This window comes from Ixodes scapularis, unplaced genomic scaffold (assembly GCF_016920785.2).
Source record: "Ixodes scapularis isolate PalLabHiFi unplaced genomic scaffold, ASM1692078v2 PGA_scaffold1__304_contigs__length_218370807, whole genome shotgun sequence".
Lineage (NCBI taxonomy): Eukaryota > Metazoa > Arthropoda > Arachnida > Ixodida > Ixodidae > Ixodes > Ixodes scapularis.
The window spans coordinates 127,683,572-127,704,571 of NW_024609846.1; the positions used below are offsets into that span (position 1 = coordinate 127,683,572).

At 45.8% G+C, this 21,000-nt stretch overlaps 1 protein-coding gene across 3 annotated transcripts in view; it reads right to left on the reverse strand.

The window, feature by feature from the left end:
- Window positions 1–19,484, reverse strand: part of LOC115315903 (RNA-binding protein 14-like) — a 60,325-nt gene extending 40,841 nt beyond the window's left edge. For 2 of the 3 annotated variants that reach the window (XM_040218614.1, XM_040218612.1), the window contains exons 1-2: window positions 2,905–2,939; window positions 1,141–1,959 (exon numbers count right to left, since the gene is read on the reverse strand). In XM_040218614.1, coding sequence (XP_040074548.1) covers window positions 1,141–1,959; window positions 2,905–2,913 — 828 coding nt within the window. In that variant the 5' untranslated portion in view covers window positions 2,914–2,939. Of the gene's footprint in view, window positions 1–1,140; window positions 1,960–2,904; window positions 2,940–17,611; window positions 18,396–19,439 lie in introns of those variants that run through there. The other variant, XM_040218613.3, reaches the window with a different exon arrangement.
- Between the last annotated feature and the right edge of the window lie 1,516 nt (window positions 19,485–21,000).

The window sequence follows — 21,000 nt, forward strand, 5'->3', positions numbered from 1 at the left end:
CCAGCCAGCTGTCCCGCCGACGCACCGTCGCTCGCTGCTGCCACCGTCGGCGCTCGCTGCTGCTTTCTAGACGTTTGTTATTCCTTTTGTTTCTGGCACAAGTTCACCGATTAAACATTTATACTAAGTTTATGCTCGTCAAGCCTTTTCCGTCCCCGACAATACAAGCTCCTAAACAAACATGGAACAGAACGTTCTCCGCAGTATTTGGGGGTCCAGGATTGTCGAATGAGCTAGGAATTAATATCTCAGTTTCTACCGATCACGCCTATGTCTGCGTGTCAATTTTTGAGCGATTCTGCAATGGTCGACACAGTAATGAAAGCAACTTTTGTAAGCAGTGTTGCCTGCTGTACCCTACAAGAAAGTCGAACACAATATCTCACAATTGTAGCAGCGATTTCGGAACGATATTTAAAAAAAATCACGAGGTATTATTTCCTTTTTGTTTTACCGCCATCGAACACCTAACTGCAAATTCAAAAATGAAATGGTTGCCTGACGTAGTCAGATGTTCCTGTTTGATACAATCTAGCATGGGCAGAATATTATCTTTCAGTACAGGACAGGAATTTAAACATCACTGCCTTTATATCTCACGTCATGCCATTAAGGTATTAATTTAAAATGGGGTAATACGACGATTGAAATAAAGATGTGAAACTGACGAGTTTTTCTTTTTATTGCTGTCTTTACGGCAACAAAAGTTGGCAGCGAACAGTCCTCTTCTTCATAGATTCCTAGTGGCTGACGTCTACGATGGTAACTCTTCATTGCGGAGTTTCTGTAAAACAGAGGGTAAAACATTCAATCATCAGGACTCTATGCTCAATGAAAGCAATCAGGTTATAAATATATCTGCATAAACTTACACTTCTTCTTGCGGAGGAGGGTGGTGTAGTCACCATAGGTGCCAAGACCATACCCGTAGTTCAGACCGTAGCTACCGAGCCCATGTCCGTAACCAAAGTGGCCGGCGCCGTAGCCGAGGGAACCAACGCCATACCCGTAGACTGGGGCAGCGTGGGCGTAGGAAGCCAGAGCTGGAGCGGCGTGGTAGGTCTGGTAGCTGGCGACGGCTGGAGCGGCGTGGTAAGTCTGGTAGCTGGCGACAGCTGGAGCAGCGTGGACGGTGGATACCCTAGTCACGGCTGGAGCAGCAGCGTAGGTGGCAACTGGGGCAGCAGCATAGCTGGCGAAAGCTGGAGCAGTCTGGTAGGTGGCGACCTTGGTGACAGCTGGAGCAGCGGCATAGGTGGCAACTGGAGCAGCGGCATATGTGGCGACAGCGGGGGCATCGTGGACGGTGGACACCCTAGTCACGGCTGGAGCAGCAGCGTAGGTGGCAACTGGGGCAGCAGCATAGCTGGCGAAAGCTGGAGCAGTCTGGTAAGTGGCGACCTTGGTGACAGCTGGAGCAGCGGCATAGGTGGCAACTGGAGCAGCGGCATAAGTGGCGACAGCTGGAGCAGCGTGGACGGTGGACACCCTAGTCACGGCTGGAGCAGCAGCGTAGGTGGCAACTGGGGCAGCAGCATAGCTGGCGAAAGCTGGAGCAGTCTGGTAGGTGGCGACCTTGGTGACAGCTGGAGCAGCAGCATAGGTGGCAACTGGAGCGGCGTGGTAGGAAGTGGCCACAGTGCGGCTCACGGCTGGGGCAGCGACAGCGTAGCTAGCTGGGGCAGCAACGCTGTAGCCGGTCAGACCAGAGTAGCCGTAGCCGTTCCTAAGACCAACAGCGTGGCCGTAGCCAAGACCATGGCCGTAGCCGAGGCCGGAGTACCCCAGGCCGGAGTAGCCAAGGCCGGAGTAGCCAAGGGCAGAGTAGCCGAGGCCAGAGTAGCCGAGGCCAGAGTAGCCGAGGCCAGAGTAGCCGAGGCCGTGGCCGTAGCCAAGACCGCCGTGGACGTAGCCAGCGATGGCGCTGCTGGCCAGAGCCAGGAGAAGACAAGCACGGAACTGCATAAACAAACATTAGTTCACATTTTATTTAACTGGATATTTTCTACTTAATACTGATGACACAAGATGGTGCCAGCTAAGTAAACAGTTTGTTTTGCTGAAATAGAACGTAGCTCGAAATTTCAAATCTGCTTTGTGGTCAAATGAATATAGATATTTTCTCTTCCCTAATGTATTTTATTGAGGCATTTAGACAAGCTTACCCTAAATTGTCTTAGAGCCATAAAACAACAAAGCGTCTCACTTCGCATCAAGTCGTATCTTTCACCTGATTAATGCATCAGTGTGTAATGTGTAAAATGAATGCCACAAGAGTTTGTGAGCAAGCAGTTATCAAACTGCGTTTGCAAGTTAAACGATGTTGTGATTTAAAAAATCCGTATCACCTTATTTTACAGGCAGGCGTGACACACTTCTACTTTGCAGCAAATATGTTTGCGACTTAGGTTGCGTGAATATTAGTCTTAAAAAAATGTTCAGTTAGATATATCATAAAATACGAGACTTAAACAAAATATGTTACCATTATGACCTCAGTGATATAAATTTTTGATTGCGTTCGCTTCAAAGTCCTTCAAATAAAAAAATATATATATTCTCTTAACTTAAACTTAAATTCCTGAATTGACAAGTCATTGGCACACAAAAAGCCGTAGGGAACAAGACAGCCATGAATTGCGCGTTTAACCGTCAACCATTGAAAGAGATATATAAAAGCTTTTTTTTTTTAACCCAGGGCCAAAATGTTTTGTAACCAAACGGCCTAAAAAATATATATATTTTATAGAAAAATATATATATAAAACGGGTTCAAGTGCCTGCCAGTCATTAGTTGCGACAGACAGTATATTCATACGTAAAAAAGCCTAACTTATGAGAAAAACTTTTAAAAGTAGATAAACGAGCTTCAAGGTCCAGTATTTTTGAAAATGGTGCACTCACTCCAGTCATGGTGTAGATTTTCAGAAGAGGATTTCGACTGCGAACTTTGATGGGAAGTCTGGAGCTTTTATACACCACAGGATTGAACGAGAACGTGATCTACATCCAATGAGAAAGGACAGAAGAAACGACTTAAAAAAAGAAAAACAACCGGTATTTCGTATAAACTTATTGTAACCTTGGGGAAAGGTATTAAGGTATGTTCATCACGTACCTACTTTGACACAAATCAGCATACTAGGAATAACTGGCTTGAAAAATACCGCATACGATCAATACTTTACTCGACCCTTCTGAGTAATGAATGAGTTTTGTTAAATGTGCTTTGCGCTGTTATTTCTTTTTGTACCCGGATTTTGCCACGCGCGATGCGCCTTTCTGCGACCTTGGGAATCCTCTTCTAGTGTTTAAACTAGGTTTCTTACTTGAATTGGTTGTACAGTGCCCCCGAAATTCAACGCCGCTACAGATTATTCACATTTTTGAGAAGGGTTTATTAAAACAGGTTGTACTTGTTTAGCGAATGCCTCCTATATAAATGTCACTGTGCCTGTCATTCAGGAATGTTATACACGAAAGTACCTGGCAAGAATATCCCGTGGCTTCTTCATGGTGGTGCGGGGTAAGCAAGGGTGGCTGCGGTGACCGTCACTGCCCACTGCTTTGCAGGCGGCAGTGGCGGCAGGCACGCATATTTTTGAAAGGCAGGCGTAGATGTATTTGCAAGGGCAATCGTTCTGGAACTCGCTGCTATCACTGCACACAAATGCCGGCAGTGATGCTGGTGTCTCTGATAGCTCAAAATGTGCAGGAAAGCCTTTCATGCTCAGCAGGTTTTATTTACATCTAACCAGCGTTCAAGGGGCTTGTTGAAGCTATCTAATAGATTTTCGTTCTCCATTGGTCTCGGATCGGACAAGACTAACGCCATGGTCATTAAGAAAAGCACAATAGTCAGCTTCGTTTGCGTTATCTCCATTTTAATTCACTCTTTTCTTCGGATCCAGTTTCTTCTGCTTGGTGGGCGCATTGGCAGTGTTGACACAGTCATTTTGACTGATTTTGACTTCTCCAAAAGCTGCTGAAGCCCCGGAATTGTTTACAATACAAGGGTGAATGTGGAAGCTGCTGCAAGAGTGGGGCATTTGTGTCGCTTTAGTGCATGCATTTTATGATCACCTCAACTACTTTGCTTAAGTCTGCTCATTTGAACTTGGGTATCGCGTCTCACGTTGGTAGCCGCCATTGTTTCGATGCACCGCTGAAGCGGGATAGAGCTGAAAGAGCTGACCAGACGCTTATAAGCTATGAACTGGTTTAACTCTGTCTTTGTTTAGCTGCAGCTAGGTGGCTTAACCGTGCCCCATTCCGTGCTTTGCGGAGATTCTTTGTTTATCACGAGCTTTAGGAGCGCTGTTGCATAGTAAAACGTGCATAGACGCGTTGGTTAAGCATATTTATTGTTAATTAAAATTATCAAAAGTACTTGCTGCTTACATCAATAAATGCAGGGTTAATGGGGAAATTATTCTACTATGGTTTGTATCTTAGGCACTGATTGACAACTTTTTTAGTTCCTTAGGACTCCAGTTTCAACTAGAAATGTTAAGTGTTAGATTCTCTTTGTCTAACACCATTTTGCGGAGAGGTTCGTGGCAGATTTTACTCTTCTGTTCTTCCGGCTTTGAGCGATTTGGCCGAAGTTGCATTTTGCGTTATGAAGTTCTTAATCATCATCATCACCACCATCATCAACCGTCTGTGTTCGCCTCTTCTACTTCTCTTGTGTAGCTTCCTAGCTCATCTTATGCATGCCGGATAGTCAGAGTTTTAATTCTGGCATTGTTTGGTATCAATTAAGGCTTTTTTTCCATATGTGAACCTTTTCTGTATTACTGAGACGTTCACACTAAAATATCTTGTCACACTGGAGTAAGGTTACTTGACGTAAGGGTCGCAAAAGAACGACCTGTAGGTGCTCAAAGCACCTCCGGGTTACAAAAAAAAAGTGAAAGCCGTTTACAGTGTAGAGGCTTGCAGCGACAGCATCGTCTTCCCCGCAACACGCTCCCTCGAGCCGCGGAGGAGGCTGGCACGCACCGGGGATACCCGACACCAGCTCGGGGGCCCGGTTGCGGGCCAGTCGGCCAGACCTCCGTGGTGGTAGACTAAACAACTCAAGTCGCCCCCACGGCAAGAGAGGAGAGAGGAGAGGAGTGCAGACGCCTTGCGAGCAGCGCCCGGTTAGGACGCAGGAACATTCCTCGTAGTTTTAATGTCATTATTCTTGTGTAATCTCTCAGAAAAATAAAACGAGTTCAGTAGAACATTATTTGAATCTACAACAGCTTCCTGTAACGCCGAATTAGAGCGCAGCTCTTGAGGAGGAGGAGGGAAGAATACTGAGGGGGGGTCACGTGACCTCGGAGAGGGGGAGGGGGATCACGCGACCTCAGGGGGCACGTTACCTCGGAGGGAGGGGTCACGTGACCTGGGGGGTCACGTGACCTCAGGAACAGGGGCCACGTGACCTTTGGGGTGGGGTCACGTGACCTGGGGGGGTCACGTGACCTCGGGGATTGGGCGGTCACGCGACCCCCTCCCCGAGGTCGCCGAAGGTACCTGAGGTCCTCCGGAAGGAACCCGAGGTCCTCCCGAGGTCCTCCCGAAGGAACCCGAGGTCCTCCCGATAGAACCCGAGGTCCTCCCGAGGTTCTTGGGGGGGGGGGGGGGAGGCTCGCGATTACGCCGACGCTGACGCCGACGGCGACGGCGACGCCGCTCAAGCCGGATACGGGCGCCTAAGAGCTGCTCTCTAAAAGGAATGGTAACATTTGGATGATGTATGTATCTCCTTGGAGCCATTGGTTTCCCTCCCCCGAGAAGGCGTAAGCCGCGGACGTTCCGGGCGAAGCCGAGACGGCTTCGAGCCCGGTCCCTCCGTATCGTGTCGGGGAGAGTACGTCACCACGCTGGCTTACTCTCTCGTACTCCTCCGCGCGTCTCCCCGATTTCGGGGGAACAGCGAGATCGCGGAGGAGAGACGGGCCTGCCCTCCGAGTGGACGGCCGTCTGGTTGAGGAGCCCTGGATCGGACTCCGGGAGACAGGTCGAGTCCCGGAGTACGAGCTCGTGGATGATTCGACGCTAGCGTTCCCCCTGGCTCTGACAATTGGCGTCCCCTCTATCTAGTGGACGTCCATCTGCCGAAAGCCCTGGCCCCGAACTGCTGCGACGACGGGTAGCGGCGTGAGCTCGGTCCACCGGCGATGACTCGGCTCGCATTTACCCCTTTGGCTCTCAGGTCGGCGGGCGCTGCGGGCACACTGTATACGCGGCTCGCTTGACCGCAGTGTCTTGTTGGGTACCCCTGGTACTCAATAAACGCTGTTGGATACCGGGATCATCGTTGTTGGCATGGCGTTGGCGAACCCAGCGCGGCGACCGCCCTCGCTGGTAGCCATCGGCCGCGCCGTGGGACGGGCGTAAGATTACCCTTCGAGCACCGGTCCCCAGACGTAAAGGTGCGTAATCCTCCCTCCTGGATTCCCACAACCTATATTTTAGTAAGCAGTTTACATAGGTCGAAGGGGACCTTGTTGCTGCCTAATGGCTTATTCATATTTGCGGAAAATGCTCTTTCCGCCGACCAAAATCTCTCAACGGAAAAAAAGACAACGCCGTTCACGTGGCTCCGGTCTCTTGAAATACGACGAGACATGACACTGCAGCATTTTAATTTCACTGATATAATGGTACTTTCTGCTCGCACACATAGTAAATCTGTTTTTGCTGAGTCGTATCTTCTTCAATAACAACGAAATATGTAGAAAGTGTACGTTAGAACTGTCGATGCTACAGGAGAGAAAGCGACAGGTATCCGATAAAAGCGTATTTTGTAGCCTTCCTCTTCCATTCAACAGTTCACCGCTACGCAATATATTATAGCTAACAGCCCACAGAGCCAAGAAAATGGCTATCATCCTCTCGGAAGTGTAATTTGAGAATGCAGGAATAGACCAACAAGCAAACGCGAGACAGTTTGTACTTTCTGCTGGTGCCTAATGCTGCACTAGTTTTGTTGCGCATCTCTTTATTGTCTTTCTGGATCAGATGCTTTTCGAAAATCCCTGGAGGATTTAGTGTCGATGCTTATTTTTGCTCATACAACAATACAGTGCCATCTGCACTAATTTAGAACCCTGGCGACTCGGCAAGGTTGTGATGTCAACAAATACAATTTCCCCATGTGATCTGATTGGCTGCAGCGGAGTGTTAAGGCTTTCCTCGCGCAAAGACCGGTCCCGGACCTATTTGACTTTCCATTTTCCCGGGGGGGGGGGGGGGGAGGCAGGCTGAGAATTTTTCCGGTCTCTCTCTCTCTCTCCCCCCCCCCCCCCCTGAAGCACGCTGGGATTCTATTTTTCATGTATTTTGTCAATAAAGGCAACGTGGACATTATTTTCTTTACATGCCACTACTAGAAACTCGTTACATGGGACGTAAACAGCGTCTCGGTAAGTATCGTAACCCGGGCCCGTGGGGGGGGGGGGGGGGGGGGTTGGTGCCAGCCGCCCCCAGATCTCACCAGGGGGGGGCACGAGGCCGGATGCCCCCGCGTAGTCTACACCTATGCCAGTGGCTTGTGGAATTGGTATGCACCAGCACATATTGACACAGGCTCATCCTCGTTCAGCCTTCTCAATCCTTTTTATACTCCACTTCACCGTAGGATGAACTGCAACGGATGCTACAAGTTATCATAGTCAATCCGACGCTCCGTGCATACCAGGCGACTTCACGTTTCCCACGTCGCTCCGCCTACCCGGTTGGTCACGTAACACACTCCGAGCCATGAATTCGCTCTGGTGGCTTGTGGCGTTCACTATCGTGCCCCATAAGGGGAAACGGAGTAGAGAATTTGTGTAGCCTCTTCAGTTGTTCTATCATTTAAGTCCGGGGGGTACTTCTCGTCTTTATATGCTGCAGACATACACTCGGCACTAAACAAATTTGTAAGAGTGACCGACAGATGGAGTGGGTAAATAGCCATACGCGGTGCTGTGGTGTCGCAAAGAAATTGAGAATGAGGGTAGTATAGGGGAGTCTAGACGTAATGTCAAACCAGTCGTACCGTTTTCAATTTTTTTTTGCGCGCGCGATTTCACGGTTGTGTCACCGGGTAGTCGCTTGTTTGTGATACTTTTTTTTTAGTGCTGACTTCATGGAGAGATACGCTGCTTTAAGCGTTTCCATCCTGCCAGAAAACGCACTAGGCGGTATAAAATGAGTATGAGTCACTTTTCTGACGGCACCGCACGTTATAGACGGCGTAGTCATTTAAATAAAAATAAAATAGGCATTAAAAAAAAACAAAAAAAAAAGAACAAGCAGAACGATGTTGATGGGCTTTTGTGTAATAAAATAATACATTTGCCCGTATTTCTGGAAAAGTTTGCACTTTCGAAATATTGAAACATCTGAAGATTGCAATGTTAATGTTTCTTTTTAAATGTGGCGGATGAGCCACAAAGGCAATTAACATTGTATTGGAAGAACCTATAAAGAAGTGCAATATAAAGCTTGGCAGTCTGAAGACATCTCTTCACTAGAAACTGAAAAAAATCTAATAAGGTGCGTTGCTGGGTTAGTTGGGTTATGTTAGTTAAACATATAAAACAGTCACGTAACAAGCACTATGACTAAAAAAATTAGCATGGCTCGCATTTACCGACACATTGCAAGACTTGTGGCTGTGCTCTACGATAAGGATTCTTGGCAGAAGCCGCGAAACTGTTGCTCAAAAACTTTTGGAGGCATTTTTATAAAGAAAACTGGGACGGCATGGGTCAGCGACACGTGAATTCTGCTTGATGTAAATAAATTTCAGTTTTTGAATGACCAGTCACGGATTTGATAGCAGTATATTTTGCCTCTTTGCGTATGTATAAATTATCGTATGTATGGTTTGCTTTTTCCGAGGGGGAAATAGTTGAAAGTTAGCGCCTGTGCGGTTTAATTTGTGTCCCTGTCTTTTTTTTTCCTTACTATTTTTATGTTTATCTAAACTAAAAATAAAAAAAAAATAAACTGCAAAGGTTTAGTTATGGTTTCGGTATTTGGTTTTAATATAATATTTTTACAACAGTTCTTTTTATGTAATTCTCTTGGAACAATCTGAAGCTGTTGGAGTAAAACGTTGAGTTTGTAGGTATAGAGTGGTGATTTAGCGATCAAATTATTGTAATTACAAAAGTGATATCTCGTAAAGCCACTGATCTGCAGGATGAACCAGTGAAAACTTCTGCCGAGCATTAATAGTGCTAATATATACCTTTGAGTATATCAGAGTATACTAATATTTTCTACTTTTAAGAAGCCTATAATCAGGCTTCCAGATCTCCCGCAAAAAATACCAGAATTAACGAACAAAGGGCGCAAACTAGCTGCTGATGATTGAATTAAGTTTAAGACGAAACCCCGATAATGGACAAAAATGAAGGACGAACACAGCACACAGTCCCAAACAAAGCTGCGTTTGATACTACATGCGCAGTGCTCGGCCTTCGGTTTTTCCCCAGTCTCGGGGTTTTTCCATAAATATTGTTCAATACTAGTATGACGCTTTAAGTTATATCTTTCAGAAGCTGAATAATGATGCTTCGAGCTGTACCAACACCATTGCTTTATGAAGCATAAAAAATTCTTCGAAGCATTCTTACAAAAATCTTATTTAAGACTCCTAAAAAGACGATTAGGAGCATACCTCGAAACTATATACTTCATGCGTCTTAAATGCGTGGCGAAATCTTACTTCGAAGTGTACTAGAAGCACTCTAGAAATCGGCCCCATTCAGGGCAACAAGCTAACTTCTCGAGGCGAGGAAAAAGCATGCTTTTTAGAAGTGCAGTACAGTATACCCGAAGAGACTAAGTGTTTCGCTAAGCTAAGGGAACCGAAGCTATACTATTCGACGGCGCCAATCGTGGAGCACCAACAGTGCGTCGTCACGTACGGCACTCGTCGCTTTCGTGAATTTTCTAACACCGGCTAAACCCGTCGCGGAGCGTAGTGAGTGCGAGGCAATCCTTCGTTGTTTTTTTTTTTTTTTGTGCATGATTGCCATGATTGGATAGCAACCACACAAATAGAAAGAGCACCGTGACGACGCGCTTTTGAAGCTGCTTCATTAGCTTCATAGCGATGTCCGCAGTTGGACTAAGTGCAACGCCTTATAGTCGGCGGGAAAGTGCCCTTTCCTTGCAGCTTGTCACCCCGCATGTTGCGAGGCGTGAAGTATCCTAGAGTTTTATAGAATATGAAGCCTCAATGGCTCTGGGATTCCTCGAGCTCCCCTAAGTCCCGGAGGTGGATACGGTTGGATCATTAAGAGCTGACCTATATGTGGAGTCACAAAATGTGGCGATTGAAAATGTAATAAAACAAAACTTCCAACCTGGTATTATAAATCGACGAAAAGCTTAAGGCGGAGACGTTGACGGCGCTCATTCAGGCAAAACCAGTCCGACAAATAATAAGAGCTTTATTTCCCATCAAATCGATGGTGAAAGTTGGAGTAAAAAATCTGAAAATCAGCTCGAAGAGCTTCCTCCTCCGCAGATATTATACAGTTAAAGACCACGAAGGCATACACTACGCTATGTAACACTGCGCAAATACACTCTGCTTGAACAAAATTAGAAAATATTTTAATGTAGAACTCATTCATACGGAAGAAAATATATACACCATAATGAAACAACTCAAGTAATGACTATAAATGCTAAACAAAATTCAACCACTGCAATTTTATATAGTCCTATTTCCATCAGAAAACAATAACCTCAAATTTTGCTTTTTATGTCGATTAAAGTCGTATACTTCACTTCATAACATAAATTCAAAATATTAAATTTTTTAATGCTTTGTTTCCCGTAACATTTATTGCACAAATAAAAGTTGATTATACTGATGCTCGTGTGGAATATATTGCCATTTTTACAGATATAAACATGCCATTTCAGCCATAAAATAAGTATAATTAAATAGTTTCATGCTTATATAGCCTAAGCTTAAACGATATGCATACATGTTGCGAATATGCATTATTAAATATATGTGAAACAGTGAGGAAAGTGTGGTCACATGAAACATTTTTATATTTCTTAGCCTTATTTTTTAATATTTGCATTTAGTAAATCTTAGAGTCATATTTCCCTACACTTAGTGGCGTAACAGCGATGATGATGATTATGTCATTATCACTATCATCATGCGAGGCGCGAAATTTCATTTGCCTTGGGCGCCGTCATATCTAGTTACACCACTGCCCACACGAAATGGAAATAATTAAAGTGCGAATAAAATGGAATGTTTTATAGAAGAAATTTGAATATGCAAAGTTTGACGACGTATATGCCCTTACAAAAATATCCGATCTGGACTTATATAAAAATATATGGTTATATAAAAAATTGGGCATATCTGGCCATATCAAGCACATCAGTTTATATAAGCTTTATCTAGCCAGATCTGCCCAATTTTTTATATATGCATATATTTTTTATATGGTCTGCCAAATTGGGGTGTAGACCTTTTCCGCAAGGGCGCCGCCGTCTTGAATTGTCGTCACTTCCAGTATGGGCGAAAACATTGTTTTGCCGTCGCCACGCCAATAGAAGACATTTAAGATAACCGTCACCCATTCTCGTTTTGCCTCCCCTCTATTTTTTTTACTATTTCGAGGTTGAAACGTTTCAATATTTTTTCGTCGCCCATACCGGATATGCCTACTTGGCGGTCGGGGCGAGAGTAAGCGAAAAGGTCTATATCTGCCTCCCATATCAGGGCAGATATGCCCCAATCAAATAAGGCAACCTTTATATACAGGGTGTTTTTTTTATTATTGCAGATTTGTTTTAAAAAAAAGTCATGAAAGCTACACTTATGCGGTTTGTGCGAGTGAGTTATACGCCCAGGGGGACATTATGTGGGTGGCTAATCTTCGCGATAAGTCGGCTAGTTAATAGAAATTCACTACTTAACTTTCCAATTAGTGAAAATAGACATATGGTTCCTATAAGAAACTTGTTGAGCGTCGTCCAAAATCCCTAAATCAGTCATTTTCAGGAAAAACTTTCAGCGCGTGAGAAGCGTAGTAGTGCACTAAAGTTACCACTCGTGGAGCAGGTACAAGGCTAGCGGTTTCGGTAGGGCGCTCGTGCAATTTTCCCGTCTCTCATCTAGCCCCAGCCTTGTACCTGATCCACGAGTGGTAACTTCAGCGCACTAGTGCGCTTCACACGCGCTCAAAGTCTTTCTAAAAATTACTGGTTTAGGAGTTTTGGACGACGCTCAGCAAGTTTCTAATTGAAAACATATGTCTATTTTCACTAATTAAAATTTAATTAATGAATTTTAATTAAATAGCCGACTTATCGCAAAGATTAGCAAACTACATAATGTCCCCCAGGGCGTATAACTCACTGCACAAACCGCATAAGTGTAGCTTTCACGGCTTCTCTTAAAACAAATCTGCACAAATAAAAAAATGAACATAAAAAAAAACGGTATTCATGCTTTGCAGTTGCACGTACGTCCCATCATGACGTCGAACACCGGTGTCCACCATGCTGGTGGTTGACTCTTCGACCCTTTACAGCGAGAGCAATGGTCAACTGTGCCGCGCTCGGCTGTAACAATTACCCGGTATCCCGGCGATCATTTCGTCGGCATGAACCGCGAAACGGAGTGTCCTGAGCGGCAGGAGAGGGATACGTCCGCGGATGACCGAGTTAGCGGCACGCATCTCATAGCGGCGAGCAACTGCACTTTTTTACCGTTGTTTACATTCGCGCACGCCTTTGCATCGGCTTTTGCCCATTCGTGGTGTAGACGCCCTTTACCTTTAGCTACATAACGCCGTTTCCCCGCTTCGAGCGCACCTTCGGGCTCCCGGCAGAGCACTGGCGATTGGCGCGCCGCGAGCCCGCGCCAGACAGCGATCGGTCGGCGGCGGGCCCCGTGTGCATGCAAGCTCGCCGAGTCGCCGCCGTCAGGGGATCGGTTGGTGCCGCCCGCGAGACGGTAACCTTTCCAAGGAGCGAAAGTATGTAGGCCCAAGCCGGTTAGAAAACATCATAATATAAAGCCTGAGTCAATGAGAGTTGTCCGTTATTTGATTTATCCTTATCTCAGGGTTTAGATTATGACGGTAACCTGGCGTTATTTACCAGTATTTCGCAAAATCGTAACAATCTTTCTACACGCGACTCGTTAAGCCGCTAGTAAAATTTTGAAACGCGTAATCAAGAGTCTTTGTTGTTGTTTTTTGGCGACAGGTCAAAACTTTGTCGGCGGCATATCGAAACTTCCTGCTTGTAGCGCAATCGCACCAATGCCGAAACATTCTGCACAGTTATTCTCCCGGCTCCCAGGAGATAGACACGGTCTAATTCAAAAGGTAATCTAGAGGAATACCTTTAGGAAAACGATCAATTGTCGCGAAGTAAGTTGCAGCGCACTTACGTTGACGAGACGGGACTTGGAAGGTGTAATCCGACTTAGATGTCGACACGGCCACGCAAAACCGCCACTCAAACACAAAAACGGGAAAGAACGTGTCTGTGGAGATTCAACACGATGTAGCACAAGCTACAGCATGTAGTACAAGTAGAACCGAACACTAAACGCATCACAAAATATTGTTAGGGTTCTTTGAAGAAATCGCTTGCAGAAGCAGACATCCGGAGCAGCCACGCAGGGCAATTCACACTCCAAACTAGGTCCGGGGCTAAACGCATTCCGAGATGGCCAACGGCTAATGCGTCACCCGTCAAACCACGTGACCACGTGCCTTCTACCACGCTTTCAGCTTAAAGAGAGAAGGAAAGGCCAAAACGGGAGTGCACGAACAAAAGGCTTATCCTATGGGACAACAAAAGGCTTATCTTATGGGTCACTTGAACCCAAGTTTGACAGTGCAGTGAATGCTATGTGGGGCCTTGGGCTCCAGGCAGGTGCCATGTCCTGCTTTATCACCAGCTTCTAGACTGTAGTCACGTGACCCTAACCGGAGACACGATTGGCCTAAAAGACGCATAGCGTCTACCCTGCTGTCAATACCGAGTGAACATACAGCTCTATGAAGACCAGCTTTTGAACTTCCAAAAATTTTGTCCAGCTTGAAAGTGACCCAAAACGATGTGAGTTTGAAGATACTATGTTTTACGCTGTATAACCCACATTATAATTTAAAATTAAACAATAAACGCGACTATTTTTTTGTGCACGATGTCCACAAATAAATGGATAAATAAATATGTACATATATTTTTTACCAATAAATTTAAAATTGTGTGTACACTGTGAGCTTCGCGTTTTTCAATTTCAAATTTTTTTACGAAAGAGCTACACGTAAAAGATACTACGGACAGCACATCTTCCGACTTTCAACAGACGATGAATCGCCGACGCTCGCAAACGAACGGATGCGATGCTGCGCGAACGGTTTTTGAAACATGCTAGCCTCGTTTACATGAAAGCGACTTTATCGCGTCGACTCCACTCGTTCTTCGAACGAAGCCGTCGCGGCAACGTTTACATGAATGCGCACCAAGCCCTACACGAATGTGGCGCCACGACGTGTCAAAGCTCGAAGTTATGCACTTCCGGAACCAGCCGCACCACGTTTTCCGGTGCATCGCACATGGAGGCTTTTCGACGCATTCAGTGGGCGTAAAGATCGTGCCCTCTGTCTTGGGTACTGTGGAAGAAAGTTACGAGACGGAAGAAACATCAAAACCCAAACGTTTATGGCTCCAGGCCGGTCCGCCGGGTCACTTTGGACCAGAGGCGACGTGTGTGCGCACGCTTTGAGGAAGCCTCCGCGTTTCGCCGCGCCAGACCTCGCCGATCGCGACCGGACCAACCGGACCCCGAGTCCGAAAGGCTCATGCGCAGCCAGGAACTGCACCGAGGTAGGAGCTGCTCGTTCTGCGCTACCATGCAGTGCTCTACAGTGCTCGGAGCTCTCGGTGTCGTTCGTGCTTGCGCCGAAGCCTTTGGGATCCCTTCGGACGCGCAAGTCGTAGTTCGCAAGGCTTGGACGGGGGCCGCCCTCACCGAGCAGCTATATTCCGCTTACTTATGATCGCAATAAAAGCTCGCGTTTGTTCTCGGGAAAAAATTGCGGGCGACCATACGGGACCGCTCTCCGCGTCGCCGACGAGGTTGGCCGCCGCCATGTTCTCAGCTGTTCACTCGCTCCCGCCTGCTCCCGCTGCGAGCGCCTTCCCATAATCCTCCCCGTTCCAAAATGCGATGCGACCTCCGTTTACACGGGCTGAATGAATGCGCACTCGCCTTCTCAATCCACCTCTGTCTGGCGGCTTGAATGCGATGCGCTTTCTTTGCGCATTATGCCGTTTACATGATCGCATTGAATGCGACAACTGGATTCGATGCGACTAAGTCGCATTCATGTAAACGCGGCTGCTGTGTATTGTACTTCGGTCGCAACGGCTTTGCAGCCGTTCGAAGGGAAAAGGATTCGGGACGACGAAGTCGCGTCTTGCATCTTCAGTAAGCTAACGGTTCGTGTTTACCCGCTCAATTTAGCGGGGAAACATGAGCAAAATTAGTTTTACTGCTAGATTTAGCGGGAAAATTGACGTCACGTGACATACGCACCAATTCAATTTCTCGCTAAATTTAGCGGGGCGGTTACACCGATGGCGACGCCGACACCGGTTAGCTCGGAAACGGGTGCCTAAGAGCTGCGATCTAAAATCCATGATTTGATTAACTCGCTTTCCGATCGCACTTCGTCATATTGTCACACGTCAAACATACAACCAAATTGCATTTGTCTTTCAGTCTTCAAAATGCGCAATTGATTAATTGGTCCAAATACCTGGAATAACTTCACTTTACGGATGTTAACAATAGTTAACCAATTACATGAGGCTCATGCAATATAGATCAATCAACTAGTATCTTAGCGAGTACATATGACTTGTTGCTTGCACCACCGAAACGGGCCCATATATCATCATCAGGAGCTATACACTTTTTCTACGTGGGCGCCGCCATATTTAATTCTGGAACTTCCGGTTTGCGTGAAAGCATCGCTTTCTTCTCACTTCGACAGTAGAACGTGTTAACATTTTAATTGCAACCGTCAGTCGTTCTTGTCATGACCCTTCTATACTTTTTTACTTGTTCGGGGTTGTAATCTCCTGTTGTTTTTTCGGAACGCATACTGGATAAGGGGACAACGTGGCTGGGTGCGAGGCTAAACGAAAAGGGTGTATATTGTCACGTGTATATTGCGATATATGGCCCTATTCAAGCTCTTATATGGTCACATATTGTAGTATGTGCCGACTTATATGGCGAAATATGGCCGTATTCGCTCCCATATATGGCGGAATATGGCCATTTTTGACTGCTTATATTATTATACATGGCCGTATATAAAATACATCAGGGCCATATATGACATTTTTGTACGGGTATGATCATATTTCGGCCAAACATATTATGCGGCTTCATCAACCTGTACAATAAATATCATATAACATGATTGGCGAGAACTGCTGGCCTTGCCTATTAAGCCATTCACATTACGTGTTGCTTAGAGTTTTTATACACAATATAAGCCACCTAATAAACTTGAAAGAACAGGTTATGGGCAGTAATTGGAGGTCAAGCACCGTCAAATGAGCCACAAATAAATGTAACCGTTTCTACCGATCACGTAGAATTTTGAACCATACTTCTATGATCGACATACTAAGGGCGGCACTTCTCGTAAACAGTGTTTCCTGCTGTGCCCTCCATCAGGGACGAACACAATATTTCACGGTTGTAACAGCGATATCGGAACGGGTCTTTTGGGATACTATTGTGATGACAAATGCTAGTTATTTAAATGGAACCGAACATCTAAACTTCAAATTCAAGGAGGAAATGGGTGCCTGCCGCATTGGGATGCTGCTGTTGCACACAATCTAGCATGAACAGCCTATCCCCCTTTACTACATACAGGTCACTAACTTGGAAATCACCATCTTTCTATTTCAGGAGGGATCATTAAGGTCTCCATCTAAAACAACCGTTTTAGATGGAGATCTTAATGATCCCTCCTGAAATAGAACAGAACACGACACTTAAAAAACAGATGTGAAAGTATCAAGGTTCATTCTTTTTATTGCTCTCTTGGCGACAGCAAAAGTAGGCAGCGGACATGCCTCCTCTTGGTAGACTTCTAGTGGCAGACGTCGACGATGGTAACTCTTCTTTGCGGCGTTTCTGTAAAATAGGGGGAAGGGGGGGGAGTAATGCATTTAATATTTAGGATTCCATTCTGATTTTAAGAAATCAGGTTATGAAAATATATATTCTTAAACTTACACTTCTTCTTGCGGAGGAGGGTGGTGTAGTCACCATAGGAGCCAAGACCGTACCCGTAGTTCAGACCGTAGCTGGCGAGCCCATGTCCATAGCCGAAGTGACCGGCACCGTAGCCGAGGGAGCCAACGCCATATCCGTAGACTGGGGCAGCGTGGGCGTAGGAAGCCAAAGCTGGAGCGGCGTGGTAAGTCTGGTAGCTGGCGACAGCTGGAGCAGCGTGGACGGTGGATACCCTAGTCACGGCTGGAGCAGCGGCATAGGTGGCAACTGGAGCAGCAGCATAGCTGGCGAAAGCTGGAGCAGTCTGGTAGGTAGCGACCTTGGTGACAGCTGGAGCAGCGGCATAAGTGGCAACTGGAGCAGCGGCATAAGTGGCGACAGCTGGGGCAGCGTGGACGGTGGACACCCTAGTCACGGCTGGAGCAGCAGCGTAGGTGGCAACTGGGGCAGCAGCATAGCTGGCGAAAGCTGGAGCAGTCTGGTAGGTAGCGACCTTGGTGACAGCTGGAGCAGCGGCATAGGTGGCAACTGGAGCAGCGGCATAAGTGGCGACAGCTGGAGCAGCGTGGACGGTGGACACCCTAGTCACGGCTGGAGCAGCAGCATAGGTGGCAACTGGGGCAGCAGCATAGCTGGCGAAAGCCGGAGCGGTCTGGTAGGTGGCAACCTTGGTGACAGCTGGAGCAGCCGCATAGGTGGCAACTGGAGCGGCGTGGTAGGAGGCGACAGCTGGAGCAGCGGCGTAGGTAGCAACGGCTGGAGCGGCGTGGTAGGAAGTGGCCACAGTGCGGCTCACGGCTGGGGCAGCAACAGCGTAGCTAGCTGGGGCTGCAACACTGTAGCCGGTCAAACCAGAGTAGCCGTAGCCGTTCCCAAGACCAACAACGTGGCCGTAGCCAAGACCATGGCCGTAGCCAAGGCCGGAGTAGCCAAGGCCGGAGTAGCCAAGGCCAGAGTAGCCAAGGCCAGAGTAGCCGAGGCCAGAGTAGCCGAGGCCGTGGCCGTAGCCAAGACCGCCCTGGACGAAGCCAGCGATGGCGCTGCTGGCCAGAGCCAGGAGAAGACAAGCACGGAACTGCATAAAGAAACATTAGTGCATATTTTATTTTACTGGGTATTTTATACCTTATACTGATGACGCAAAATAGTGCCGGCTAAGTAAACGGTCTGTTTTGCTTAAATATTGGCCAATGCGAATGTTCCAGTTCAAAATAACAAAAATCAGTGTGGATCCTGAAAGAGAACGTAGCTCGAAATTTCAAATCTGCTTTGTGGTCAAATGAATATATATATTTTTTTCTCTTTTCTTATATATTTTATTGCGGCAATTAGTCAAGCTTGCACTAAACTGTCTCTGTGGAGTCATAAAAAAAAAGCGTTCCACTTCGCATCAAGCCGCATCATTTAACTGATTAATGTATCAGTGCGTCATGTGTAAAATGGATGCCACAAGTGTTTGTGATCAAGTGGTCATCTCCACCAAAGTGAGTTGGCAAGTTAAACTTGTGGTGTGGTGCCAAATATAAGTATCACGTTATTTTATAGGCAGGCGCGAAACACTGCTATTTGACAGCTATTTCTGCGACATATGTTGTGGGAAGTTTGGTTTTATTAAAAAGGTTTAATTAGATATTTAATAAAATATCATATATAAACGAAACATTTTAGCATTAGAACCTCTATGATATCCATATTTGATGGCTTCGCTTTAAAGTCCTTCAAGTAAAAAAATGTATTTTCTCAACTTAGATTTAAATTCTTGAATTGGCAACTCAACACGTTCCACACAAAAAGGCGTAGTCAACAAGACCGCCATCAATTGTGCGCTCAACAGTCGAATAAGAGGTTATCAAACTTTTTTTTTTTAACCCAGGCCAAGAATGTTCTAGCCGAACGACCACAACTAAAAAAAAAAATTAAAACTTCTACTTCTGCAGTAAAAGGTAAAGTAGCCTATAGTTACTTGAAGCAAGCAAATTAAACACGTGTTCAAATGCCATCTGGTCCTTAGTTGCGATAGACACTATGAGCATAGGCGGAAAGGCAAAACCTATTACAATTACTTATAAAAGTAGGTGAACGAGTTCAATGTCAAGTATTTTCAAAATGGTGCACTTACTCCAGTCATGGTGTAAGTTTACAGAAGAGGACTTCAACTGCGAACTTGCATGCAAAATCTGGAGCTTATATACACCAAAGGATTGAACGAGTGCGTGATCTTCATCCAATGAGAAAGCGCGAAAAACAAAAGAAGCCTGAAAGAAAGAAAGCAGGCAACTCGTATTTCGCATCAGCTGATTGTAACCTTGGCCAAAGATATTCAGGTATATCAATCACGTACACATTGATGCGAATCAGCATATAAATAGCTGGTCTGCAAAATAGCGCATACAATCAAAACTTGTCTCGATGCCTCTGTTGTAATGAACGGGTTTTGTCAAGGATGCTTTAGGCTATTATTTTTCTACCCTGATTATGCCACGCACGATACGCCTTGCTGCAACCTTGAGGATCATCTTCTTGTGTCACGCAATAAGAGGAACCTCAAGAAACCTCGAGGCACCAAGTTTAAGCTAATCTGGGTTGTTTTAATTAAATGGTTGTACCGTGCCCCCCCCCAACTTGGATTTAACGCTGCTACAGATTCCTCTTTTTGTCAAGTTTGGGAATATTCCGAAGTTCATTGATAGAACTACGTGGTGAAGTTCTGACTTCTTGATCCAAGCTAGAAATAGAACAATATTTGGGTAACCAAGTGCCGGCGTTAAGTTTCTGGAGCACCGTACACTATGCGGCATTGAAAATGCGAATATGTTTGTTCTTAAAATCGAAAGTTCGTCATCAAACGTACTTGTGTTGTATGAAATACTTTCTCAGGATACTGATACCAAAGGGGTAAAATTTGCTACCTACATATATTTTTTTTCTGAATAAAATGCACTAAAGTGCCGATGTTTCGCTCGCGCGAATACTGTCGTGCAATACTCAAGCTCACAAAACTCGCTTCAAAACATTGAACCGTGAGGTTGTGTGCATTTGACCGGTGCCCATCGCAATAGGCATTTCATGTACTAGACACATATCTATTGGTTGAGCGTATAACGTGCTTTATTGGAGAAAAATATAAATCGCAAGACTTGTGCTTCTCATGTTTTATAAATGTTATTCCTCATATTTTCAAAGTGCTTTAATAATTTTTATCATCCTTCACATTATAACTCCTAAACCACTAATGAATGAATTAACGATAACTGACTAACTGTTTAAAAGTACTTAATGAGCGGTCAGCCCTACTCACAACTATAATAGTTGTTGTTGGTTGGCAATTACGCGTGCAAGAAAATATGAAAACATACCTCTGCGTGTGTATGTCTGTGTGTGACCAATGTGGATATGCGTTCAAAAACGAGCACTCGGGCCAAATTCAGATCTCGGCGTCGTTCTAACTTAAATATTGGGCAGTTTATAATTTTAAACCTATTTAAAAAAAAACAGAAAACACAAGTACCGATGGTTAAGAAAATATATGCGTTTCGTGCCGGTGCGGCTTATAGGTTCTGCACCTGGAACGCGTCTTCGACTGGTGCATATTCAGCGTTCTATCCCGCCAATAAATCGAAAGTAGTCCTAATGTGGCGCCAAATGGCGTCAGAGAGGCCGGCGTGTCAAGTTATCAGATG